Here is a 27,137-nt window from a genome sequence, read left to right as displayed (position 1 = left end):
CTCGTCTGACAAGTATTTCCTAGCTAGAACCTTGTATGTCTGTGTTCCCTTGTATCACAATCATGGTGAAATGGTTTCGTGAATTGATAACCTATTGTGTCATGAGCATTGGGTTTGGGTCTTGTTGTGATGGGGTATAACTCAAACCCTTTAATTAAATAAGTTAAGACTTTTCAATTATAACTTGTAAATTTTGTGTTAGATTCTCAAGTCGTATAAAAAATTGTCAATCTTTATGTCATGTATCGGTTCGAGTTGTCTCAAGACATAAGTATAAAACTATATAAAAGTCAACTTTAACTTGATTCACTTAATTAAATAGGTTATACCCTTCAACTCTAATTCGATAATTTAGTGTTGGGTTCGCAGATCATGTTAAAAATTATCAATACTGTAAGGGTATTATGCGCGAAAAAAAAAATACTAGGTCTACAACTCTTTCATAATTTGTTAACAAGCATCAGCTTAAGATTGGAGGGTTTTTTTTTTTTTTTTTATAAAAAAAAAAAAAAAAAAAAAAAAAATAGTTGTTGGCTTGGCTCTAATTTCAGACTAATTCGAGTCAACAACTTGTACAAGAGTAATCGGTTATAAACATAGTTATGGGCAAGATTTTCTCCCCAGATTGCAAAAGGATTACTTGATGGGCCCTACTGAAATAGGGCCTTGATGGGCCAGGCCCAGCAGGTGAGAGTATGGAAACCACTATGAGATGGGTCTATTCATGTAAATAATCTAAACCTAAGTTCCATATACTGAAATGATATGGAATTTATTCATTAAATAGTATTAAAATAATTAATTAAAAAAAATTATGTATATCAACAAATAAGTTCCATTAAATTTTAGTATTCATATCTTGAAATAAAAATAATAATAAATAAATAAAAAATCTCCAAACTCGAAAAGAGTTAAGATAAGTGACAGACTGACACAGACCCGAGCGTAGGCCACTTGTCTACAAGGAAGCCACTCCAAGAGTCGAGCAAAACCGGTTCCACATGGCGCTTCTGAAACTGATCCGCCGTTGCCATTTGACATACATATATATGGCAAAATGGCAATTCCTCCTGGACCAACAACCTCCTCCTCCATACAAAAACCTTGTCTTTCTTTTTCTTTGCTTCTCCACAATTCTATGCTCAAAAGACTACTCCCTCCCACTCTCCACCGCTTTTTCTCTCACCCAACTAAATTGCTATCCTTCCCTGGAAGACACCCTTGTGCCTTCCCTCACTTTCCCTCACTTTCTTGGCCTTTCTCAACCATTTTCCCTCGACCCATTCACTCCCTCAAGGTCCTGGCCATGGCTGAACGACCCTCAACACCTGCACCGCAATCTCACAATAACACCAATCGTTTAGCTGCTGAGCATAGTCCCTATCTTCTTCAGCATGCTCATAACCCAGTAAGTGTCTTGATCATTTTTGTTAATTTATATTCTCGACTTTGTGATCAAAGGGTAGGAAAAGACAAGGAATTATGGATAGTTAAAAAAAATGGTGTTTTTTTGGCTTACTTGAGGTGGGTTTTCCATAATTTTGAATCTCAGTCAGCGTTTGAGATAAGATACTTGTTTTTCTCCTCTTTTCCTTGGTATTCTCAAAAACCCAAACAGGGATGATTGGGTTGAATTGTGTTGAATTTCCTAGAAACTACTTCTTTGTTTCTTTTTCTAATTTGTAACACTGTCGGAATATGATGTGAAGGTTGATTGGTATCCATGGGGTGAGGAAGCCTTCGCGGAAGCGCGTAGGAGAGACGTGCCCATCTTCTTGTCAAGTAAATTCTCTCCTCCATTAGTAATAACCATGTGTTATTCTCTTACGATATCACATAGATTGGACTGACGTGTGATTAATTTTTATTAATTGCTCATTGGTGATGAATGGTGCTATTTCATTTGAAGTTGGATACAGCACCTGCCATTGGTTAGATTCTTTGCCCATTTTTTGGAGATTTATGTACCTTCTACCTATTATTGTTGATGACTGTTAGGACTTATTTATTGTTGTGAACTATCCAAAAGGTGTCATGTTATGGAGGTGGAATCGTTCGAGGATGAAGGGGTTGCCAAATTGTTGAATGATTGGTTTGTCAGTATCAAGGTCGGTTCTAATTTATTGTCACCCTAAGGATTTCATTTCTAAATTGGTCAATTCCCTAAATTAGAGAACTTTAGGGGGAAAAAGAAAATTGTGTCATATTTTTGTTCTTGCGAGTCTAACATGTCAGTTCCACAGGTGGATCGGGAAGAGCGCCCTGATGTTGATAAGGTAAATGGGTGGTTTTAGCAGTATATTTCTGTGAAGATATCTTGATCATTGTCCAATAGTCATTCTATACTCTAAAGGAATTTGTGAACTTTCTTTGTTCTTTATTTGATACTCTTTTCTTGTTGAATCCTTTTTTGTTTTTTTAGTCTGGTTGGCCTTTTTTTTTTCTTTTTTTTCGAATTCCATATTAATTTCAGCATGATAGGCAATTGTAATTGTGTGAAGGTCTGGTATTTTAGTATCATTCTTCCAACTAATCATATACTTATGGTAAAGCCGCATTTCGTTTTGTTAATCACATGGATCCAAGAGGAAGGGTAGTTTTGGGGTTGGAATTACATTCAAATCTTTTATATATAAAAATAAAAGAGGCTGAATTTACATTCTATATGCAGTTTTTACATTCTCTGGTGCTGTCGAGTTTAGTAATTTGGGAATTTTCGTTCACCAATTATGATCACTTTGGGCTGAAGGAATTGTTTCATCTTTCCAGGTATACATGACTTATGTGCAGGCATTGTACGGTGGTGGAGGTTGGCCACTTAGTGTCTTTCTTTCACCTGACTTGAAACCTTTAATGGGTGGAACATACTTTCCGCCAGATGACAAATATGGGAGACCAGGGTTCAAAACTATACTTAGGTGAGCAAATGTCGGCCCCTGAAGAGCTACCATTTTCCCTCTCTCCATCCCGCTCGTAGTGCTGGTGGCTGATATTTGTCATTATGTGTTACATTCTTAATTGCAACAAAAGAAATTGTTGGAAGTCTGAGCCCGTGACTTAAAAAGAATTATATTTGTGTTCTTTTGTGCTTCCCTTTATTATTTTACTGCTCGTGTTGTTTCAGAAAGGTGAAGGATGCCTGGGATAGTAAGAGGGATATTCTTGTTAAGAGTGGAGCCTTTGCTATTGAGCAGCTCACAGAGGCATTATCCGCGAGTGCAAGTTCTAGTAAAGTGCCAGATGAGGTTTCACAAAATGCCATGCGTCTATGTGCGGAGCAGGTAAGGTTTTATCACAACGAGTTCTGTTTTTTCTTTGTTCTTTTTTTTTTAAAAGGGATAAATGCATTTTTTGTACCTGTGGTTTAAGGTTTTGACAAATAGCTCACTAAGTTTTAAAAAGTGATTAATCACTTCCTAGGGTAAGGAAAAAAGATAAAAGATAAAATTGGTCCTTACTGTTAGAAAAGTTGACAGGATTCGATAATGTGCTACATCAATGCTAATCATAGTGTGACACGTGTCACTTTCTATAAAAATTTAAATAAAAATTAAAGAACAAAAAAAATTAAATATAAAATATATATTTGCCATGTTCTACAACATTTTGAGATGAAGGGGGATGATCTGCAAGTTCTTTTTCAGTGTGAGGCAAATCCAATATACTTTAAGAGTTGCAGTGTCCATCTTGTAACAACAAATCAAACGCATAGACTTCTGCATCGGGTAAAGGCTCCTCGAGTTCGCTAACTCAAGCTTTCATGGCTCTCGTGGGGTTAGTATTGGGGTTGGATAGGTGTTAGGTTCAAAATTTTCCGACAAAGGAGGAGAAAAGAACGAAAAGGAATAAAAGCCGAACATCCGAGGAATCCAGCTGATCTGATGATTTAAAGATTCAAAAGCGACCCAAAACAGAGGAGATTATAAAAGATCTTTGTTCGAGTATCTACTCCTCTAGGCTTTGTTGTTCTCTTACGTGGTTTTATGTTGAAATCCAATAATCTGTTTTGTTTCGAATGCGGTTACACCATTATTTTAACTAATCTAGTGAGCAATTGATTTTACTAATCTATTTTATTATATATATATATTATTGTAAGTGACATGTGTCACACTATGATTTGTGTTGATGTAGTACATTAACGGACTCTGTCAACTTTTCTAACGGTAGGGATCAATGTGTTTTTTTTCCTTACCCTAAGGAGTGATTAATCACTTTTTAAAACTCAATGAGCTATTTGTTAAAACTTCAAGCGACAAGGACCAAAAATGCATTTATCCCTTTTATTATTATTATTTTATGAGTAAGGTGTTAATTGCACAGGCGGGGTTTACATTTTATTACTTTGAGTTTGTGACATGTCTTAAGGTGTTGATTACATGAGCAGGCTTATCTTTTATTATGAGTTTGTGGAATTGGAAAATGTCTCCTGCATTCAATCATCCTGCTCCTGCTTTAAAAACATTACTCAAACTGTAAAATATTTGTTAAACAACTTGGTGATATTTTTCCTTTCTTTTCAGGCTATATGATCTTTGCATTTGCATTACTTCTAAGTTTTTTTTCTTTGATTTTTAATGCTTTGTTAAAATATATCTGTTGTTTCAATGTTTACTATAGCTTTCTGCTAGCTATGATTCAAAGTTTGGTGGCTTTGGATCTGCCCCAAAGTTTCCTAGACCAGTCGAAATTCAGCTGATGCTTTACTGGTCCAAAAACATGGAGGAAACTGGAAAGTTACGTGAAGCAAATGAAGCTTTGAAAAAGGTTTTCTTTAGCTTGCAATGCATGGCAAGAGGAGGCATCCATGATCATGTTGGAGGTGGCTTTCATAGATATAGCGTGGACGAGTGCTGGCATGGTCAGTTTTTCTTAGGAGAACATCCATTTCTACAAGAACCTATGACTAACTCCTATTGATATGTCAGTAATGGCGAGCCCACTAAGATTGTGCTTTGTCCTTTTCTTTCTTTTTGATACTTAGATAATGGCTCATTTTCTTGTTGGATAATTTAACTTTTGCTGTAAAGCCAAACCCTTGCCCTCTCTCCTTCTTTTGGATTGTTGTGATGGAGTTGTTGAGACAGGAGTGTTTTCTTGCAGTTCCCCACTTCGAGAAAATGTTGTATGATCAAGGTCAGCTTGCTAATGTCTATTTAGATGCTTTTTCTATCACCAAAGACGCCTTCTATTCATGCGTATCTCGGGATATTCTTGATTATTTGGGGAGAGACATGATCGGACAAGAAGGTGAGATCTTTTCAGCAGAGGACGCTGACAGTGCCGAACATGAAGGTGCCACGAGGAAAAAGGAAGGAGCCTTCTATGTATGGACCAGCAAAGAGGTTCGTTTTTCATCATCACTTCCCTAGTATAATGCATGTTTTGACTTCATCGTGAATGCTGAGAGATATTTGATATATCTTTATGCATGACCTATATCTGCAGTGTCTTCTTTCCAGCACTGCCTTTTAGACGGGTATCATTTCATTGATTACATCTACTAATGTGTTGTGTGTGAATATTGGCTCCATCCAGTTTATCTTTCTGTTTGTCCTTTGTTGTCGTACTTAAAGCTGAAATTGAAATAGATACCCTCCAAAAATTAGCATTTGGGTGCATTATTGTTCATTGTTGTTTGCGTTCTTCATTGATTACTTTTATTGTTTATCCCTTTTTTTTGGGTATCAAAATCAACGTAAAAAATAATAATACATGTCATAAACTTGCATTTCTAGTATTCTGGTGACTACTTTGTCCACTTTCCAGTCTCTATAAGTATCATGTTCAGTATAAATGCTAAATGGATGAATTTTTGAATAAAAAATACTTGCTTTCTAGAATATTTGACCATTAGTGGTATTCTAGAAAAGAATGTTGAACTATATGTGAACTTTTCGCTGAATGTTGCCTGCAAAATTTCTCAATCTCAAGGTGATACATCTTCTGTGAATCTCAATTTTTATTTTTATTTTTCCCCTTTTTGGTCTGAGATTAGTGGTTATTCAGTTAGCTCTGATTCCATTTTTACCTGGTTTGGCTGTTTTTAGATTGATGACATAATTGGAGAGCATGCAACTCTTTTCAAGGACCATTACTATGTAAAGCCTTTGGGTAATTGTGACCTTTCTAGAATGAGTGATCCTCACCATGAATTCAAGGAAAAGAATGTGCTGATTGAGAGACGAAATCCAGCTGAAATGGCATCAAAACTTGGCATGCCTGTTGAAAAATATCTTGATATTGTGGGTGAATGTAGGCAAAAGCTTTTTGAAGTAAGATCAAAGCGACCAAAACCACATTTGGATGATAAGGTATCTGTTAAATCAATGAACTTTTTATGTTAAAGAACCCATCAACTACTTATTTTATCCTTTAAAAAAAAATTGGCGCACACTTTAACGGATCAGGTGCTTGCTAGGTAATTGTATCATGGAATGGACTCGCACTATCAGCCTTTGCAAGGGCTTCTAAAATTCTGAAGGATCAAGATGAGGGGACCAAATTCAACTTTCCTGTTGTTGGCTGTGATGTAAGATTTTACCGTCTTTGGCATGATTGTGTGGAAACTTTCTTATAAAATGCTCCATTTATTTAAGTGTGGTCATCTTATCTGTTGATGGATCATGCTTGTTAAGTTGAACAGTTTCCACTTCATATCTGGTGCTTTCAGAGTTTTGGGTGTTTAAATTAAATAGTCTGTCACTGAGTTGTCAATTAGTGAAATAATGTGGTTTTTAGCATAATATTGTGTAAGCAAATCCAATTACTCTTCTGATCAATGGGAAAGTATATGAAGAAGTGTCAAAGGTGCAATCTTGGCTGTGAATTAAGAGTTTCTGTTATCTGCTGAACATTGAACTCAAGGTAGCAACCAGCGAGACTCTCAGACTCGTATGATAAAAGCCAGTTCTCTGGCACTGTATGGTACTAACCATTTGTTATCTAGCAGCCATATTAAATGCTCGATATATTGTTCTTGTTTGTGATCTTTAGACTTGCTTGAGATAAGTACTTGTTATGCCTTGCTTTGCTCATCAAAACTATTAAATTCCTTTCATGGGTAGGCTCAGGCCTTGTCTCCAGTGGGTGACATCATAATATGTGGTATACATATATTTTTTTATGAATAAATATTGTCTTGCATTATCCTATTTTCTTTACTTTTTTTCCTTATCATTTTTATTAATTGTGTTATTCATAACTTCATATTTTCTTGATTGCCTTACTCATTTCTTATTGATTTGTTTCTTTGGTGTCCAGCCTCAGGAGTACATGCAAGTTGCCGAGAAGGCGGCATCTTTTATCAGGAGACAGCTCTATAACGAGCAAACACACAGGCTACAACACAGCTTTAGGAATGGCCCATCTAAAGCGCCCGGGTTTTTAGATGATTATGCTTTTCTGATTTCGGGTTTGCTGGATCTTTTTGAGTTTGGTGGTGGAATTAAGTGGCTACTTTGGGCAACTGAACTGCAAGAAACCCAGGCAAGAACCAATGTCCAACTCAGTTCTTTTCAAGTTATAATAGCCTTCCCATTTTCCCACCTTGTTTTCTTGAATTTAGTTGAGAATTTTCTCTACAGGATGAATTATTTCTTGATAGAGAGGGAGGCGGCTATTTCAATACCCCAGGGGAAGACCCATCAATTCTCCTTCGTGTGAAGGAAGACCATGACGGGGCAGAGCCCTCTGGAAACTCGGTTTCTGCAATTAATCTTGCAAGATTGATCTCCTTGGTTGCGGGCGGTAGGTCTGATTGTTACAGGCAGAATGCAGAGCGTCTTCTGGTAAGCTGCTTTGCTTCACTAAGGTCCATTGTCAAATCAAGTTTAGGCATACAAGTATTCCTGACTTTGCCTATTGTTTGTTTCTCCTATACAGGCAGTTTTTGAGACAAGACTAAAAGATATGGCCATGGCAGTGCCTCTGATGTGTTGTGCCGCAGACATGGTCACTGTTCCCCATCGGAAGCAAGTTGTCTTAGTTGGCCATAAGCCTTCTATAGAGTTTGAAAACATGCTTGTTGCAGCTCATGCATCATATGATCCCAATAAAACAGTGAGTTAAACAAATATCTGCTCCATTTGACTACACTTCCTTCTTCTCTCCTGTCCGTTCTCTCTTTTTAAAACAAAAACATTAACGAACAACTCAAAACTACTTTTCACTTTTTTATATCACATCAACATTGTCGTTATTATCTTGAGTGTAGAAATATCTGCTCGAGTCTTAACAATGTCTCTTCTAATGGTGAAACTATTGACAGGTTATTCACGTAGACCCTTCCAGTGAAGAAGAGATGGAATTTTGGGAGGAATATAATAGCAATGTTGCCCTCATGGCGAAGAACAATTTTGCTACAGATAAAGTGGTAGCTCTCGTATGCCAAAACTTTACTTGCGGTGCCCCCATTACAGACTCTGGATCTCTCAAGGCTCTGCTCTCCCAGAAAGCCTCCTCTTCTTCATAACTTGCCAGCGGCTAATAATTACAATGTTTATAAAGCTTGTTAGTAATGTTTATGAATTTAAGCAGAATGAGTAAATTGCCTTGTCAACGGAAAATCTCAAAAAAATTATATAAAATACATAAAAAGTGAATAACCAGTGGAATAACTTGATTGTAAAGCTATATATTGCATGGTATTGTTGTGATCATCTCCAATTTTTTCTCCTTATTTTTTGATGTATAAAATAAGTTTCAATTTTTATGTAGATCTTTAAAGTTATGGAAATCTTAAAAAAAATAAAATTTTTCAAAGTTGAACATTACATACTCAAATTGGGTTGCAGGAATTTTTCCTAAGCTAGTTTATTAAATTGATGTGTTTAAAATGTATATAATTTTTATGTGCATTCTGAAGCGTATACTTTATTAAAAATTTATGTGAAAATTATATGCATTTTTTAATATATATTAATTTAATATACTGAATTAAAAAAATCAGTTTGGAAGAAAATTTAGTAGACCGAAAAGACATGTCATTCAGATCGGGTTGGATCACTCATGGTCATGTTCAGAGGTCGACGGTTGCATCCTATTTAATTAAACAGAATATGTTCGAGTTGATCCTAACATATTGACGGTTGATCCGAACCCGACCCATCAACCCGTCCTACAGTCTATAATGCTAAAATAGCAGATTTTGACATTTTTGTGGACAACAAGAGTTAAGACACGGCTAAAAATTGTTTTTCCTCTTCTAGTTTTTTTTAAATTCGGATAAACCTACTGGTGTAAATTATTTGACAATAAAGAAACCATTTTGCTGAAGAAGAAAACCCAATTGGGTCCTCCCGTGTCTGAGCAGTAGTAGCTGTCTTGAACAGAGAAAACCAAACATAACTATGCGCCTTTATATTTACTTCTTCAGAGAAAAGAAAACCCTGGAAAGAGGCCCTCTGTCTCTCCCGCTCTGGTCAGTGTCGTAAGGCGTGGTCAACCAGCAATATTTTTAGCTTTGTTTCGAATTCAAGCCGTTCTCCATCAATATTTGAAATAGGGGTGTTCACAGTTAAAGATCACTCAGCCAAACCCGGTGAGTCCAGTTATGTTTGCTATCTTTTGCAAAAGACTACAAATTTCAGTAACTAATGGGAGTATTGCTGTCTCAGAGTCAATTTCCCATCTGGGTTTTCCTCAAAAGCCCTTATTTGTCAGTTATTTCTCTTCATCTTCATCATTTGCAGCTATTGTAGATGAACAAAAACGCAACTTCACGGTGTCATACCTTGTAAAATCATGTGGGTTGTCCCTAGAAAGGGCTACTTTTGCATCCAAAAAGGTCCATTTTGAAACCCCTGAGAGACCAGACTTGGTTGTTAATCTTCTCAAGAACCATGGATTCACCAATGCCCAGATCTCTAAATTTGTCATGGGAGCGCCACGGTTGCTTTTGTCAGATCCTGAGAAGACCCTTTTGCCCAAACTTCAGTTTTTCGGTTCTAAGGGGCTTTCAGACACGGAATGTGCTCAGATAATCTCTTCTTGCCCATCCGTCTTGGTAAGAAGCCTCAATCGTCTTATGCCCATTTTTGATTTCCTCAAGAGTACACTTGTTATGGATGAAAAAGTTGCTGCAGCTTTGAAGCGATGGCCTCGACTTCTTTGTCAGGATGTAGATAAGAATTTAGCTCCCAATTTGGGGCTTCTGAGAGAAATTGGAGTGCCTCAGCCTTTCATCTCTCGCTTTTTGACTACTTGGCCCGGCTCAGCATTCCTTAAGCATTCTAAATTTGGTGACGTTGTCAAGGAGGTTAAGGATATGGGGTTTGATCCTTTCAAATCAAAGTTTGTCCTCGCAATTCGTGTGCTTATTGGAATAAAGAAAGTTAACTGGGAGAATAAATTTGAAGTTTATGGGAGGTGGGGTTGGTCTAAGGATGAGACGCTCCTAGCATTCAAAATGTGCCCTTTGATTATGATAATATCCGAAAACAAAATCACGAAAGTAATGGACTTTCTTATTAACAAAATGGGTTGGCCATCAACTGATATTGCTAGATATCCTTTGGTACTATGTTTCAGCTTGGAGAAGAGGACTATTCCTAGGTGTTCAGTTGTTCAAATTTTGCTGTTGAAGGGTTTAATCAAGAAGGATTTATCCGTATATAGTTTTGTAGGACTTGTAGAGAAGCACTTCTTGGAGAGATATGTGACCAAATTTCAAAAAAGCTGTCCCCAACTGCTGAGTGTCTACCAAAGGAATGGTGGATCGTTAGGACTAACTACTGAGGAATTAGATCTGAAAATATGTGTGGAGGAAACCATTGAAGCACCATGATATTTAACATCAATACCCTTTTTCACCATATGAGGTTAGGATTCAGCATCTTCAGAGTTATTATGATTGATTTATCTATCCCAACGACGCGTTTTATCTCTCGCGCTCAGATGTAACTTTCTTGCTTTCTTAGTGGTGATCAATCTAGGCAGTGATGGAGAGAATTGTTGTCGCTTGTTTGTAATGTATTTTTCACTTCGAACAGTTTGAAATTATAACATGTTCGACCCTCTTATTGCTGCTGAACCTCTATTAGCATGGAGTGTTCTCAGGTGTGCAGTCAGCGGCAGTTATGTTAAGGCCAATTGAAGTGGCTATTTTGCACTTGCTGGATTCTTCAGGGGATGAGGACATTTTTTTTATGAAATAGCTGTGGATGGTGATATGGTAGTTGTCCTCAAAGAGGGAAGAGCAGAAGCCTTTAAAAACATGTTGATCTCATGAGAGAGGTGGATCTTGCTTTGCTAGAGTCCTGGAATACTGCTGCTCTGGACTTGTTGATTAGGGAAAAACTCACCTATGAGAGTTGGCATGAAAGAGTTAATGGTACTGAGGTAATCATGTTCAATTAAGTTTATCACCAAATGTTATAGTGTGATCAAGTGAGAGACGATTATGTAGGAATGATCACACTATAACAAGTGTGGTCATCCACACCCCAAATCATCTTCATAAAAAGTGATAACTTTTATCGAAGTTATAAAATGAGAAACAATGCAACTGTGGATATTCTATGAATGGAGAGTGGGGTTAGAATGTTTTCACACAATTTTCTCTTATAAAATTTGTTTTTCTTAGTCCTTATGAATTTCCACCGCAACGAAAAAAATCATTTCATCTCTTTTGCATTCATTCTTTCTCAAATTCTAACATTGTTTGATGCTCATTCATACCAATAGAGGTTTTATATGAGAAATCAAGAAACTTAGCAAGGGAGATGGGTATACCAATAAATGTTCAATAAGTTCTACAATCACTCAATCAGGCAACATTTCCGGCATATATTTTCGACGCTCGAACTTTATCATCTTAAAAATTGTAAATATATACATATAGTAATGCTATATGCAAGACTACTATTTTTAAAAGGAGATGTAATTTTTAAAATTACCATTGAATTTTAGATTGATCAACCATATCACATTTGAAGGATAAGAAGGGAATAAGAGTCTAACATAGAACATTACTATATATATAAACAAAACAAATAAAGGAAAAAGTGTCAATTTAAATAAACAATCACCCATAAACTTTAAAAAGTGTCAATTTAATGTATATTTTTTTCAATTTTACCCATCCGTTAAAATTTTCCGTTAGAATCTTAACAGATGAGTGTCAAAAATTCTTAAAATACTCTATTTTTTAGGGGGGGAAAAAAATGCAATGATTTAAACCCAAGTAAAAGCCTCCCTACAAATTTAACATCATTTATGATAAGGTTTGGGCGCCGTTCTATTTGGCCCAATCCGAAGCTATCTATTTAAGTTGGAATTATTAACTCCAATTTCTTTTATTGTGTTTAACATTTTCTTGATTGATATCTTTTCTTCTAATGCAATGCTGTTGTAGTGTAATTATCTCCATACATTCTTTATTTGTTGAGGACTGGAGGTTATAAGCACAAAGCAATGAGGCTTCCGTTTTAAGAACAGCAGCAAATGATCCAATCTCAACTACACTTTACTTTGAATCCCTTTGGCTTTGTTTGTTAGTGTATTTTGGAGTGTTTTTGTTTTTGATTCGAAAAAAATGTTATTGTATGATATAAAGATGAATTTATCACACTTATTTTATACTGGTTGAACTTGAAATGACGTGTTTTAAGAAACATTGCAAAGAAAATAACATTATTCAAAACAATTTTAAGTGTTTCATGAGTGTTTTGAGTTTTTTTTTTTTTCTTTTAAAAAAAAAAAAAAAAAAAATTAACAAACAAATCAAACTCTGTTTTATGCACATAACATTAAATATTATATCTGGGAAATCAAGCTTAGGGATGTTTGGATGCATATTCTACTCTACTTTTTTTCAAAAGCTAATATCACCCAAACATCGTTCATTTTTCAATTTTGATTTTTATTCTTTAACCCATTAAACATAATTTCAATACTTTTTTTTTTGGGATAATTTCGATGCTCGAACTTTGTCTTCTTAGTATAATATTTGTAAATAATAATATATAATGATGAAGAAGAATAAACAAAAACAAAAACAAAATAACAAAAGGTGGAAGTCGAATTGAAGCGGGCCAATGTTGGGCCTGCGGGGTACCAGCTCGATAGGCCCATCGGAAGTAGTTCACGGCACAATCTACGCTGCTCTGATAAGCCAGCGATGCACCCAGGGAGCGTTCATGTGGGGTATAAATAAACCACCCGAGCCGATATAGAACACTTCTATACCCACGCTTGCTTCCGATGGCGAGCCGGTAAGGGCCCACACAAAGCCCCGCAGAACCCTATGGCCCACTCAATTCTCCAATCCAACTTATTGCCCCCATACTGGGTCACAAGCCCGCGCTACCGGACTCGGCATGCTTTGGTTTTGGTCGCGACTATATGAAGAAAGGATTTTTCCGTTAGTTATCCGATGTGGGAGCATAAAGACTGCTTACGCTCAAACGCTTAGATTATCGCGTCAACACCAACTTCCAAAACAAAAGCTTCATCGATTTGCTCAATTCTCTCTCTCTCTCTCTCTCTCTCTCTCTCTCTTTACAGTGAAAGTGGTAGTTCAGGGAGAGCTAGGGTTTTAGCTTCCAATGGTGGAGAGGAGAAACCCTTTGGTGCTCTCTTCTACCAAGCTCCTTGTCGGCTCCGTATTGAGTTCGTCGCCACTTGGAGAAGTAGACCGAGTCCGAGTCGCGCTGGAAACGAGCTGCTTGGCAATGATGTGTCCGGGGACTTACAGCTACGGGCGGGAACTCTCCAGTTCTCGACGGACAGAGACGTCATTTCGAACCCCAAATTGGATTCTCTCGAGTAGACCGAGTCCGAGTCGTCGCCGGAAACAAGCTGCTTGGCGATGATGTGTCCGGGGACTTACAGCTACGGGCGGGAATTCTCCGGCTCTCGACGGACAGAGACGTCATTTCGAACCCCAAATTGGATTCTCTCGACAACGCTGCTTTGGTCGGGCTCTCTACCTCTGCTCTCAAACGGCTGTCCATAACTTCGGGCTCAAAGTGGTATGCTGGATTGGCTACCATGGATGATGGATCCAGCGGTAGAATCATGAGCACTTGGTTTTTGTTCATCTTATCATTAACTGATCCAATAACAAGAAACCAAATCTGTTTGATGAATTTTCTGAGCATACATAACAAATCATTACATTTTTTTGTGGCAATCCAAATCTGTTATAAATTGCAGGGTTGTTGAAGGAGACTTTGATTTGAGGCCTGTTTTATTTTTTGGATGAATGAAAATTTTGATAACACCAACCAAAGATCTACACATTCCAGCAACCAAGCTGGACTCAAAGCCAACAGGCTACAAACCAAAAATCAACTACATGAAAAGCAAACATAGGAGCACCAACTATACAATACAAATAAACTTTACAAACACAAAGGAAATCAGCAACAGCAGACTACCAATAACTCCAACAAACCAGAGACAAGAAGTAGCAACAGCAGAACTACCACTTCCAGAAATCCAGCAAGCAACAGCCCCAGCACAGCTCCACATTCCAAATACACAACAAACAGAGGAGCAAAAACAGCCCCCACCAAGAAACCCTCCAAAAACTGGGAACCAAAAACTCACCACCAACCCCAAAGCACACACTCAACACAAAACTTTTGGTGAAATGCCCCAGTTAGAACATAGAGTAATATTGGCAGGGCTAGCTTTAAATTGCCCTATACTCGCAATCCGGTTCCAATAAGAATTGTGCTACTCGTTAGGAACTATACATGGATGCTCCTTGAAAGAATCGTTGTTTATCTTGGCGTCTTATGTCACAAGGCAATGGTCCTCTTGCTAAGCTTGGAGTGGTGTACGCTGGCTCTGGTTTACAAATTGTTGCAGTTGAAGGTAAACTTACACAGAAGTAACTTCACAGATACCAGGATAATGTTGTAACAGCATTCACAATTAGCTCTTTTAAATTTTTTTAAATTTAACTCGAAAAATTGTTGATTTACCTCGTCGTTGGTGCCCCACTGTCGGTGTCTCCTCCTCCCACGGACCCATACTTCTCGTGCAAACCCAAACTCAAACTCAAACATCCCCTCACGTCTTCTCCCCATTGCAATCAAATCATTAGTTAAATCCCAATCTAAACAAGAGAGAGAGATGGGTCATGACGCCTCTTGGATGCTGCATGGGATGCACATGTCCAAGGCCTTGCAACTCTCATACCTCCCATGTCCAAGACTAGGGGTGTAAACGAGCTGAGCTACTCGTGAACTTACTTGAGATTGGCTTGAATAAACTCGACCCGTGCTCAAATTGATTATTAAATGAGCTACTCATAAACATGGAATTAGGCTTAATTATTAAACGATGCAAACTCGTATAAACTCAGCTCGACTCGATTAAAGCTCGTGAACTCGCTCGTATAAGGATCAACTCGTGTGTGTGTGTCTATATATATATATATATATATATTTGTTAATATATAACTTATTTTTATAATATAGTATATTAACAAACAATATACTATATGTAATCATAAATTAAGTAACAAATAACAATAGTAATTGGTCAATATATATTAATTTGTTATAATTTATTGGCTCTCTCTCTCTCTCTCTCTCTATATATATATATATATATATATATATATATATATATATATATATATATATATATATATATATATAATAGTAAAAGGGAATAATATCACTACTTAATTGTTAGTCATATGATATAATGACAATCCAGATACTTAATCATATTATTTATGTAATATAATAGGATTATAGGACTATATGATCATATGATCATATAATAATATAACACTGTGGCATATGACATTTAATCACTTTATTATATGTTATTAGTATTATCATTAGATATTTAATAATCATTACATCATTTATTTATTTTTATTTTTTTGTAAGTTATATAGTTTATTTAACATGCAATATAAATATAACAATAATCCCATCGCGTGTTGGACTGAACCTTGACATTGCCTTTTGGATGAGTCCTAGCTTTGAACTGAACCTTTGGTTTGAACTTGTAGATGAATCTTCCAACTTGGGGACTAGACCATTTGCCATTGGTGGTATGGAAAGGCACTCCACGCAAAAAAGAAAAGAAAGTGGGCAAGACACCAAGCAAAGACCTTGACGCCTGTGCTTGAGTGAAAAGTTCGGTAGAATTCCTTCTTCTCATCTGGTAGCGTGAACGACCACAATCCCTATGATCATACCTCCTCTTGAGTTTAGTTTTGCTCCGGGAGGGGGAGATATAAGAAAAATTACCAACTTGACCCTTAGCCTAAGTGTTATATTTGGTTATTTATTAAAATCTCCCTTTGGAGGAGAGGGATGGATTGTTAGTGTGGACAATTTAGAAGATATAATTGGAGGGCATGTATGGTTAGGTTCCATTTGTATACTTGGTGGAATCTGGCATATCTTAACCAAACATTTTGCATGGGCGCACCGTGCACTTGTATGGTCTGGAGAGGCCTACTTGTCTTATAGTTTATGTGATTTATCTATTTTTGGTTTTATTGTACCAAGCATCATAAGGACTCCTACATCTCTAGTGAGAATCAAATTTCTGACATATTCACTAAGAGACTTAGCACAGCCCTTCTTTGATAAGCAAGCTGGGAATGATCAATCTCCATTCGCTTGGAGGAGTGTTGGCATATGTGTGTCACTTACGTCTCATGTACTTGGTACTAATTGTAAAAGAGTTGTATCTTTGATTTGTTCATTAGTCACGTCCAATCGTACTGGCAAGGTTGGGTATTAGATTTATATGTTATATAATGTAATATTAATTTTTAAATAAGTTCATCCCTCCTTTTTGTATGTTAAATAAACTATATAATTTACAACAAAATCGGCCGAACTGAGCTTAATTTTTAAAACTCGTCCTGAGATCGAGCTCTGCTCAAGTTCATCTAGCTGACTTGAGCTTAATTTTTGAAACTCGTCCTGAGCTCGAACTCAGCTCGAGCTTGTGATAGATTTAAATGAGGCGAGCTTGCACATACACTTCTCGCTCAAGTTTGACTCTCTGTCCAAGACCCTTTTAAGGCATCCTCCTCCTCCTTCTCTTACCTCATCTCCTCCTCTATCCATTCCATTTCTCTGTTCTCCCTTGTACCCACCAAAACAGGCACAAAACCTTTTGTACCCACTTCTCTCTTGAAAATTTCAACTTCACCACCCCCGTGCTCTTTTCAAGCATTAAAACTTTGACAAGCCCGCTGAAGTTTAGTCTTTTGGTTTAAATTGAGATGCCAATTTCATTTTATTTGTGATGATTCTCTGGTAAAAAAAAAATGCACCCAAATATCGTTTTTTAATTTTAATTTTAATTTTAATTTTTTAAAACCTTTCAAACATAATTTCACAACTTTTTTTTTACTTTCATATTCGTAATTTTGAGAAAAATAATACAAAAAAATACACCCAAACGTCAGGGCAACATATCCAGCATAATTTCGATGCTCGAACTTTTGTCTTCTTAGTGTAATATTTGTAAATAATACAATATAAAAATAAAAAAGAGAATAAACAAAAGGTGGAAGTCGAATTGAAAGCGGACCAATTATTGGGCCTGTGGGGTGCCAGCTCGATAGAGCCAACCGAGGAAGGCAGTTAATAGCATAATCGACGCTGCTCTGATACTTGACAGCGCGTTGCTCAGGACATAGAATATTTCTATACCCTCCCCCAACACTTCTTTTACCGAAGTGCGCTGGATATATATAGAATTTTTCTATCCCGCAGCAACTGGCATTTCTGATGGCGAGGCTAGCAAGGAGGGGGGGCCCACAAAGCCCTACAGATGCTCCATGGCCCGCCCAATTCTCCTAAAGCCAACTTATTGCCCCCATATTGGGTCACAGGCCCGCGCTACCGAACGCGGCATGCGTAAACGTTTCGTTGCGAGTATATAAAGAAAATATCTTTCTCTTAGTTATCCGATGTGGGAGCATAAAGACTGCTTACGCTGAAACGGTTAGATTATCGCGTCAACACCAACTTCCAAAACAAAAGCTTCATCGGTTTGCTCAACTCTCTCTCTCTCTCTCTCTCTCTCTCTCTCTTTACGGTGAAAGTGGTAGTTCAGGGAGAGCTAGGGTTTTAGCTACCAATGGTGGAGAGGAGAAAGCCTTTGGTGCTCTCTTCTACCAAGCTCCTTGTCGGCTCCGTATTGAGTTCGTCGCGACTCGGTGAAGTAGACCGAATCCGAGTCGTCGCCGGAAACGAGCTGCTTGGCGATGACGTGTCCGGGGACATACAGCTACGGGCGGGAATTCTCCGATTCTCGAGGGACAGAAACGTCATTTCGGACCCCAAATTGGATTCTCTCGACGACGCTTCTTTGGTCGGGCTCTCTACCTCTGCTCTCAAACGGCTGTCCTTAACTTCGGGCTCACTGGTAAACAAATTTGATTTCAGAAGCTTTGTTTGGTTGCCGAGAAAACGAAAAGAATCGGAAGATTGAATTTTTCAACTTGTTACTTATCAGTGCCGGAGGAAACTATAATCTAGTTAGCTTAATTGAAGTATTTGGTTCGCTGTAGATGTCACTTTTCGCGACAAAAAGAAACACAATAATTTAAAATTTTGAACTTATTTATTTATTTGTTTAGTAATGTGTCTCTGTATGCGAATCACAAAAAGAAATTGAGATCAATCCGCATTAGAAGCTCAATGGAACTGCAAACAAACATGAGGTATAATTTGTAGATTGCAAATGCAATAGTAAATAATCCTTTTTGAGTAATTGAAGCTCGACTATATATGATTCTGAGGTTTCTAATGCTGAAAAGTATTTTATCGTTTTTGTTTGATTTAGTATAATTTTGGAATTTCTTATGAATATGAAATTGACAGGACTATGATTTGTTAAGATTATTATTGTTTTGGTTTTGAATACACAAGGTGCTTATCAAGAATGTCGAGACAAATGCGAAAAGAGTTGCTCAGGCTGTTGTTTTAGACCCTCCTGGCACGCACGAAAAGTCACCTGTCTTTAAATCATCCACTTACCATACAATGCTTATGTTTCCTTCGGTTACTTTCTCTCAAAATGACTGTCTGCAGCTGGTTGGGGAAGTTGCCTATCTATCTCCTCTTTTGGCATTCAACCTTGACTTGCACATATCATGCTTGAAATCTGTCGTCCACAGAGGTCAAGAGACTTTAGCATCTTATTTTCATGGTAAAGTGGATGACGAGACATCTGGGGAAGCAATTCAGGGTTCTGTGATTAGTGTAGCGTTGGAACCCTTCCCTCAATTGCCAAGATATGCTTCACACTTGAGGGCTTCTTTCGTGAAGATACCAGAATGTGGCACCCTTGAATCTCTCAAAGGAAGTTCGTCTATTGAAGCTGAAGATCGTCAAAATATGATTGATTTGGCATTGCAGAATTACTTTGAAGCAGATAGATATCTTTCACGAGGAGATATTTTCAGCATTTGCTTAAATTGGAAATGCAATTCAATTGTTTGCATTCCTTGCAACCAAAACTCACAAAATAGAAGTGATAACATTATCTACTTCAAGGTAAGTTTCCCTATATCTATTCATGGTCGCACATATGCTCAAGGAATATCATAATGCATCAGGTTCTTATCGTGATGTAATGTTTGTTCTCAGGTTGTAGCTATAGAACCATCAGATGAGCTAGTTCTTCGAGTCAATAACACCAAAACTGCCCTTGTGCTTGGGGGAAGTGTTCCTTCTGCTGTTCCCCCAGATTTGTTGATTGCCAGACCAAAAAAATTTGCACCTTTGCATGGGGACACGGTGAAAATTTTTGCCTCCATTCTTACACCACCTCTTTGTCCATCGGCTCTTTCTTCTAAATTCAGAGTTTCCGTTCTATTACATGGATTTGCAGGTGTGTCTTATGTTTCCTGATCTGTTGTTTTAGTTTGCTGTACAAATACAATCTTTCAGTTGACTTGCATTTTAGCTTTAATTATATCATTTTAAAAAATAAATAAATAAATAAAATCTTTCTAATGAGGTCATTAATTGGCTACAGAATATGATATCCCCAAGAGCTACCATCTGTACGAAAAAAAGAAAAGAAAAGTAACGTTGGTTCTGTTTACGTGCTTAATTGTGCTTGTGGTTCTGATCCAATACCCGTTGCAGGATGCGGGAAGAGGACTGTGGTCAAATATGTTGCTCGTCGATTGGGCCTGCACGTAGTGGAATATAGCTGTCATAATCTAATGGCATCCTCTGAAAGAAAAATATCTGTTGCACTAGCCCAAGCTTTCAACACCGCTCAAAGGTGAAGTAGTTGAGCACACCATGTATGATATATGCAAGTTGTTACAGAACTTATGTTTTGTGCTCTACTGTTACTTGCTTTGCAACTGTATACCCTTACATGGTTTAAAAAGCAGATACACATGGTTACAATCCTAATGAAATGTTATTCAATGGCTTTCTTTTTTTATTTTTAATAAATATTGCTATATTAGTACGGGTAACATAACATCTATAAGTTCTTATTCTACTTATCAAAAGCTCAGTTCAGGAACCAGTCCATAATACTCTTGATGTGTGGCCCCCTTGGAAGTCCTCATGTTGCATCCCCTTTTTGTACTTCTTATACCACTTGGCATCTGACCTTTTCTTTGAGTAATGGGTATCTCTGCTATATCTGGCCATGAGGATATTGCACTCGTGCTTTGGTTTTCTGATATTGTTCCATGATACAAAAGAAAAACTAAAAACAGGAAAAGAATATTGAAGTTCCCACGTCTTGCTCCTCATCTATTGGCTTTGGTAACAGATACTTGCCAACCATTCTTCTTCTCCGCCATTTTGATGTTTTCCGAAATTTGGGCTCTCGGGAAAGTTCACCAAATGAGCAAGTAGGCGTAGCTTCAGAAGTTGCATCAGTTATTCGAAAATTCACCGAGCCAGTCAATGAAGATGAAGACATTAATTCTAAAGGAGAACCCGGTGATGATTTTGTAAGATGCAACTATTTGTTGTGCCATTTTCTTGTTCTTATACGATCTTTATCATACTTTTATATAATCTGAAATTGTAATTTCTTGTGAATGATTGCATGCTTAATGATAAAAAGTTTTCCTTTCTATCTTTTTCTTTCTTCCGTTAGATGCTACGCCGTCCCAAAATAGATGGGGTAATATTCTTTTTGGGCGTCCTAACATATATGAGAGTTAAAAAAAAAAATGAATGTATTTCTGTTTAACTTTTCATATTACCCTTAGATTTGAACCAATCTTTCTTGGCTCACCTAAGGACATTCTAGGAAGAGTATTACATTTATGTTGTTTCATTAAATGTCATTTGCAAAATCCCTTCTATTTCAGGATGGGGGAGACTTTTTTCTGATTAAATTAAAGGAAAGAACAAAAATTGGGGGAGGGTCAGAAAAATGGTCTTTGTGTGGGGTGGGGGAGAATGTGGACTGAAGGTAGAAAAGAAAAGTAAAGGAACAGACACAAAAGATTTCATAATTTAGGAAGGTAGGAATCTCAGGCCCCAGGAATTCTAAAGAGTTGAGCATCCCCTGGCAATAAAATCTGTTTTCAGATTTGCTTCCGTGGAGCCCAGTTAGCTTGGAAATAAATGGGATATGAACGCCTTTTTTGAAGAGACTAAAGTACTTCCAAGGACCTCACAAATTCTGTGGTAACCCATTTGGTGCTATTAGATTGCTTTCACTACTATTTATGGGACCTCATATGTCAGTTCATTTTTACTCTAGAGGGAAGAGCATTAATCCGGTTGCTTATGGCATTTCTTTTTTGGGATAAAGTGAGTAGGGAGGGGAGGGGGAGAAAAGAGTCGAGCCACTAAGGCACTAACCTCCTCTTCATGAGGCATGGTTATAGTACTCTTTTAGGATATTTCTTCGAAAAGGCCTGCAACACAAGACATATTTGTGATATTAGGCCTTTTTAGATGCCACTATTGACTGGTTTAGGAGTTCCAAAGATGCCCAGGTACTGGAGACAGTCTGACAGGACCTTGGGGGGCATCCAAGTGTTTCTTTCCCCTCTTGTGTGTCAGAGGAGGAATGTGGGTTGAGAAATGAAATAATTATTTATGGTAATGTTTCGCTATTTATTCTGAAGAACAAGGCTTACTCTGCATTATGTTTTGTCAAGGATATTTACTCTGATATTGTGCTGATGCAGCATGGGAAGGATGGTGGAAGGATAAGTAGGCATCAGGTTTTTTTAGTTGCAGCTGCTGACAGTTCTGAAGGTCTACCACCGGCTATAAGGCGCTGCTTCAGCCATGAAATAAGTATGGGTCCTTTGACTGAGGAACAAAGGGTTGATATGCTGTCCCAGTCGCTGCAAAGTGTTTCTGAGCTCCTGCCTAATGTAAGTGACCACTTTTTTCTTTTATGTGGTTTATGGTTAATAGCTTTTGTAGAATAATGATGCATTTAATGCTCAACCTGAGTTGTTAAAAGATGGAAAATATGTGTCTTGGCTGGACCCAGCATGTAGGGTACAATGATATCACTAAAATGTAAGGTGTGTCTCATTATCTGCATCATCCATCCACTTTATGTCTTTGGGTATTCTCATACATTGTTATGGGATGAAATTTTTTTTCTAATTGAATCAGTTTTTGGAAGATACATATGGAGCATAAGAATCAACAGATTTTATCCCTTCATGTGTGGATGGCATTTGGTGTCTCATTAATTGAGGCTGTTAAGGGCCACTCAAACTGCTCATGCACCTCTTTTCAGGAATATCTTACACGGTGGCCATGGTTTATTTTCTTTTGATCATGACTGTTAACTTTGATGGGTCAGAATCTTGCCTGTTGCAGGCTGGTTCAGAGGATTTTATAAAGGAGATTGCTGGTCAGACATCTGGTTTTATGCCCAGGGATATGCGTGCTTTGATTGCTGATGCTGGTGCAAACTTAATTCCCAAGGGCAATGTTCCACATCAAAAGGTTGAGCCCAAGGAAGTAGACAGTAAGTCATATGAAGCTGCGCCACAGGTTCTGGGGAGAGAAGACTTGACTAAAGCATTGGAACGATCAAAGAAAAGGAATGCATCAGCATTGGGCACTCCAAAGGTAAATTAAGGTATCTAAGTTAATCTCATATGCTGATCTTATGTCATTGTTCATAATCAGTAGTTTGTGTTGCAGGGTATTGTTCATGCTTTTTTCTTTTCTTGAAAGGTCTATTGAGTGGAAAGTATTACTCTTAGAGAAATTTACTTCTGATTGTAGATTTTTATTTCTGATTCTGAATTTTTTTGGCCTTAGGTTCCCAATGTGAAATGGGAAGATGTTGGTGGGCTTGAGGATGTGAAGAAATCAATATTGGATACCGTTCAGGCATGCTCATTTATCTCTACTACCTTCTTGTTTCTTATCACCCATAAAGACTGCTTTGTTTTATTGGGTTCCAAGCATATTAGATTTCTTATCATAATTTGAAAACCCCTTCCCGGCCCCCCAACCCCCACCCTCTCTAAAAAAGAAAAAAGACAGGAAAAATACTGAATATGCAAGTATCAAATGTTTCTGGCTGGACAATGTAGGAGCTTCTGGTTTTATTTGCCGCAATTCATGAATCAGAGTATACTTTTTCTTGCTGTACATTAACTGATAGAGTCAAACCCTTTACAACATATTTTAATCTGGTATATTGCATTTTGTTAGTCTCTGGGAACTTTACCCATCCAGAGTTCAGAACTCTTGGAGTTTGAACACTTTTTTGGCCTCCTTTTTTATGGTGGTCCTTTTTCTCATTGCCCTGAAAAGGGATGTATCTATGGGCTTGCAAATTGTCAGGGTCAATGTACTTACATGGACTGATCAAACTTAGTGGTTCTTCAACAACATTATGAAACATGGAGAGGTTATCACAACAATGCACTTGCTCCCTCCATTAGGTCACTCATTGTTTATACTTGAGTTAAAAAGGCCACTACCTTCATCAAGGTGGAGGTCTTTGGTTAAAGGCAGAACAGTATTGCAGATAATCGAATGTCTCATTGCTCAGAAATCTCATTAGATATATTATGAAAGATGTTGAGAATTTCAGGAGGTTTGGAGATTCATATTCTGTTAATGTGTCAGTATGGACCTGTATTTCACATACTCAAATGCATTTTTTAAAGTTTATGGTAGTTTTCATTAGAGAAATGACTAGATAATGGCTTCTAGAGCATCTATCCGCATGATGTAAAAGAACAATAGATGTAATTTTTTTATTAAAAAAAAAACTCTAATTGAAGGCATTGAAAGTATTTTGGGCCATTGTGCGATTTCTAATTTAGTTTCTGCAGACATCTTGTCCGTATCATTACTTATATTATAGAATTTGGGAAGTAGGCTTCAAAGCCCACTTCTAGCTTGCCCTCTTAATTGACTTGAATTATTATAATCATTCCTATTCATCATATATACAGTTACCTCTTCTGCATAAGGATTTGTTTTCTTCTGGGTTGCGTAAGCGCTCTGGTGTTCTTCTATATGGTCCTCCTGGAACAGGGAAAGTATGTCCTGGCTTGTTCAATGGTTAACAATGATTTCTCAACTTACTATCTTTCTTCTTATCAAAAACCAGCTTCATAACTTTTGTTTGTTAACTTTGTTTCAAACCTCAGACTTTATTGGCAAAAGCTGTTGCAACTGAGTGCTCCCTAAACTTTCTCAGTGTAAAAGGGCCTGAGTTGATCAACATGTACATAGGAGAATCTGAGAAAAATGTTCGAGACATTTTCGAGAAGGTAAAACATCCCTCTTGTTTTGTCAATATTTCTTGTGTTCTTTTTTTATTAATATGGCTTAGGTTTCAATACATTTTCTTTAGCTCACAAGTTATGATACTGCACATTGCTTTGCAGGCCAGATCAGCACGCCCATGTGTTATCTTCTTTGATGAACTTGATTCTCTTGCTCCAGCTCGAGGGGCCTCTGGTGATTCTGGCGGCGTTATGGACAGAGTGGTTTCGCAGGTGAAGATATTTTTTTCCATAAAACCTGGCATATTATTTGCTCTTATTCCTTCAATGAATACTTAACGTGGAAACTTTCCGTTGTCACTAGATGCTTGCGGAGATTGATGGCCTAAATGATTCAACACAGGTAATTTATATTACTTGACACTTACATTCAAATGTACACTATTATTTTGTTTACTTCTTTTGCTTTAGCCTAAAAAAACTTCCCATCTTTTTCAATCTTTCTGGCTTTTAGGACTTGTTTATAATAGGGGCAAGCAACAGACCAGATCTAATTGACCCAGCACTTCTACGGCCTGGCAGATTTGATAAGCTCCTATATGTTGGAGTCAATTCCGATGCATCTTATCGGGAGCGGTTAGTTTCTCCTTATTCTTTTATTCTTTAATTATGTAAAATTGTTGATGCCAATGAGTCTTAGTTTAATTAAATGGTAGCCAGATGCATGTGTAACTTATCAATCGAAACAAAAGATTATGTAAGATTGTAAATGTGATTGGCTGTTGTTGGCATCCTAATTTTTTCTCTCCAGGGTCCTCAAAGCACTTACACGAAAGTTTAAATTGCATCAAGATGTATCGCTTTACTCAATAGCAAAGAAATGCCCCCCAAACTTCACCGGAGCAGACATGTATGCTTTGTGTGCGGATGCTTGGTTTCATGCTGCAAAACGCAAGGTGAGTCTAGTTGAGCATTATATTCAGATTTATTCTATTGGTCATGAGTCAGCACTATACAATCAAATCTTGATCCTAAGTTATTATGTCTTAAATAATTAGACATATTAGAAGTGCTGACTGTTTTTTTTTTTTTTTTAAATACCTTATGCCTGGATTAGTCGGTGCAAACATTTGCACAATTGCACACTTAATTGTTGCTGTGATGAATCATGATTTATACAGTGATTAGACAAGGTGCTTAGAATGGTTTACTTTCTTGTAGGTTTTGAGTGTAGATTCAGATTCTTCTCGCACTGATGATCAAGCAGACTCTGTCGTTGTTGAATATTATGATTTTGTTAAGGTATGACACAGATCTCTTGGCGAAGTGATTCTTGAGGGGAATCATACATATTTTGTTCATTTTTAGTTGGCAGTAATAGAAAAGAGCGGCACTTTATCAAATCTATTCTTCCCATTCTGCTGAAATATTTGGTAGTTCAATATCCTGGACTGATCTACAAATTATAACTAAAGTACACAAACAAAAGCAAGTGCCTTTGCATGTGAGAGACGTTTCAAGACTTTAAATTAGTCATCATTTGCATCTACATCAACATGTTACTCTACAATATTGTTAGTCTTCATTGCTCTGCATTCAATCTAAACTAAAAACCCAAGGTGTAGAACCAATTTCTGGGATTGACTGTCTGAATGCCTTGTCCTAACTAATCAGGTCTTAGAAGAGCTGTCTCCTTCCCTCTCCATGGCTGAGCTTAAGAGATACGATTCGCTACGAGATCAGTTTGAAGGAGTCTTGAAATAAATTTCAGGTAAAGCAATTTAAGGTGTCTGTGTTGCGTATACGATCACACGGTGCAAGGGCTCTCTCGATCATCTCCTCTTCATATGTTTATGATCTGCAATAGTTTGAACTTGTGTTTATTCTTAAATGAAGGGGAAAGGCATTGAATGTAATCGACTATTGTACTTGGTCACAGTAAATAATCGTTGCCTCAACATTTGGCAAACAACAGTAATGGGTCCAACCATTGATCTTAAAGCTCTAAGACTATTGAATACCAATATCTAGGACTGTTGGATATTGATTTGGTTAAACCCTTAACTCTTAAGATTGCAACAAAATTCTAAGACCCGGGTCAAAATCATGCCACAAGAAGTTGACTTTGATGCTTAGTGATAGGCTTAAGATCATGTTTTGTGCACAATGTGTGTGTGTGTTTATCTGATTTACAGCTTAAGATAAAGTGTTGAAAATTGATGTCAATTATCAGACTGAAGGGGACAACTCCGAGCATATTCTCTTATTTAGGTAGGAGTATATTCCACAAACCCATTTCTAACAACTGGGCATGAGAATCTGAGATAAGCATCTGGTAGGGTAGGACCTGTCCTGTAATGGGCTCCACTCACTACGTTTTCATTGCCGAATACTAATCAGTGAATATTATTAATAATTATGAATTTAAAGGATACAAAATCTGTGAAACTAGAAAATGTTTAATCCTTTCCGGCAGTAGTTTGTA

At 37.3% G+C, this 27,137-nt stretch overlaps 3 protein-coding genes across 3 annotated transcripts; all 3 read left to right on the top strand.

Annotated features, from left to right (window-relative positions):
- The first annotated feature begins 2,024 nt into the window (after window positions 1-2,024).
- On the top strand, window positions 2,025-8,478 carry LOC133883051 (uncharacterized). Its single transcript, XM_062322236.1, has 12 exons — window positions 2,025-2,108; window positions 2,244-2,276; window positions 2,770-2,918; window positions 3,125-3,281; window positions 4,621-4,861; window positions 5,104-5,345; window positions 6,051-6,314; window positions 6,422-6,532; window positions 7,264-7,488; window positions 7,587-7,790; window positions 7,885-8,061; window positions 8,270-8,478. Exons 1-12 carry the CDS (start codon window positions 2,040-2,042, stop codon window positions 8,471-8,473), a joined length of 2,076 nt encoding a protein of 691 aa, XP_062178220.1. The 5' UTR covers window positions 2,025-2,039; the 3' UTR covers window positions 8,474-8,478.
- Window positions 8,479-9,531: 1,053 nt separating this feature from the next.
- On the top strand, window positions 9,532-11,530 carry LOC133852388 (uncharacterized). The gene has a single exon (XM_062289136.1). The coding sequence runs from the start codon at window positions 9,554-9,556 to the stop codon at window positions 10,784-10,786; it is 1,233 nt and encodes a 410-aa protein (XP_062145120.1). The 5' UTR covers window positions 9,532-9,553; the 3' UTR covers window positions 10,787-11,530.
- Window positions 11,531-17,906: 6,376 nt separating this feature from the next.
- On the top strand, window positions 17,907-26,695 carry LOC133851696 (peroxisomal ATPase PEX6). The gene is made up of 16 exons (XM_062288239.1): window positions 17,907-18,363; window positions 18,870-19,496; window positions 19,590-19,833; window positions 20,094-20,235; window positions 20,743-20,926; window positions 22,124-22,315; window positions 22,776-23,030; window positions 23,226-23,297; window positions 24,377-24,463; window positions 24,575-24,697; window positions 24,815-24,925; window positions 25,017-25,055; window positions 25,167-25,288; window positions 25,464-25,608; window positions 25,874-25,954; window positions 26,327-26,695. The coding sequence occupies exons 1-16, from the start codon at window positions 18,076-18,078 to the stop codon at window positions 26,414-26,416; spliced, it is 2,802 nt and encodes a 933-aa protein (XP_062144223.1). The 5' UTR covers window positions 17,907-18,075; the 3' UTR covers window positions 26,417-26,695.
- Window positions 26,696-27,137: the final 442 nt, after the last annotated feature.

Source organism: Alnus glutinosa, chromosome 12, assembly GCF_958979055.1.
Source record: "Alnus glutinosa chromosome 12, dhAlnGlut1.1, whole genome shotgun sequence".
Classification (NCBI taxonomy): Eukaryota; Viridiplantae; Streptophyta; class Magnoliopsida; order Fagales; family Betulaceae; genus Alnus; species Alnus glutinosa.
The sequence above is the reverse complement of the archived record's forward strand: the minus strand, read 5'-3'. Positions and strand labels throughout refer to the sequence as shown.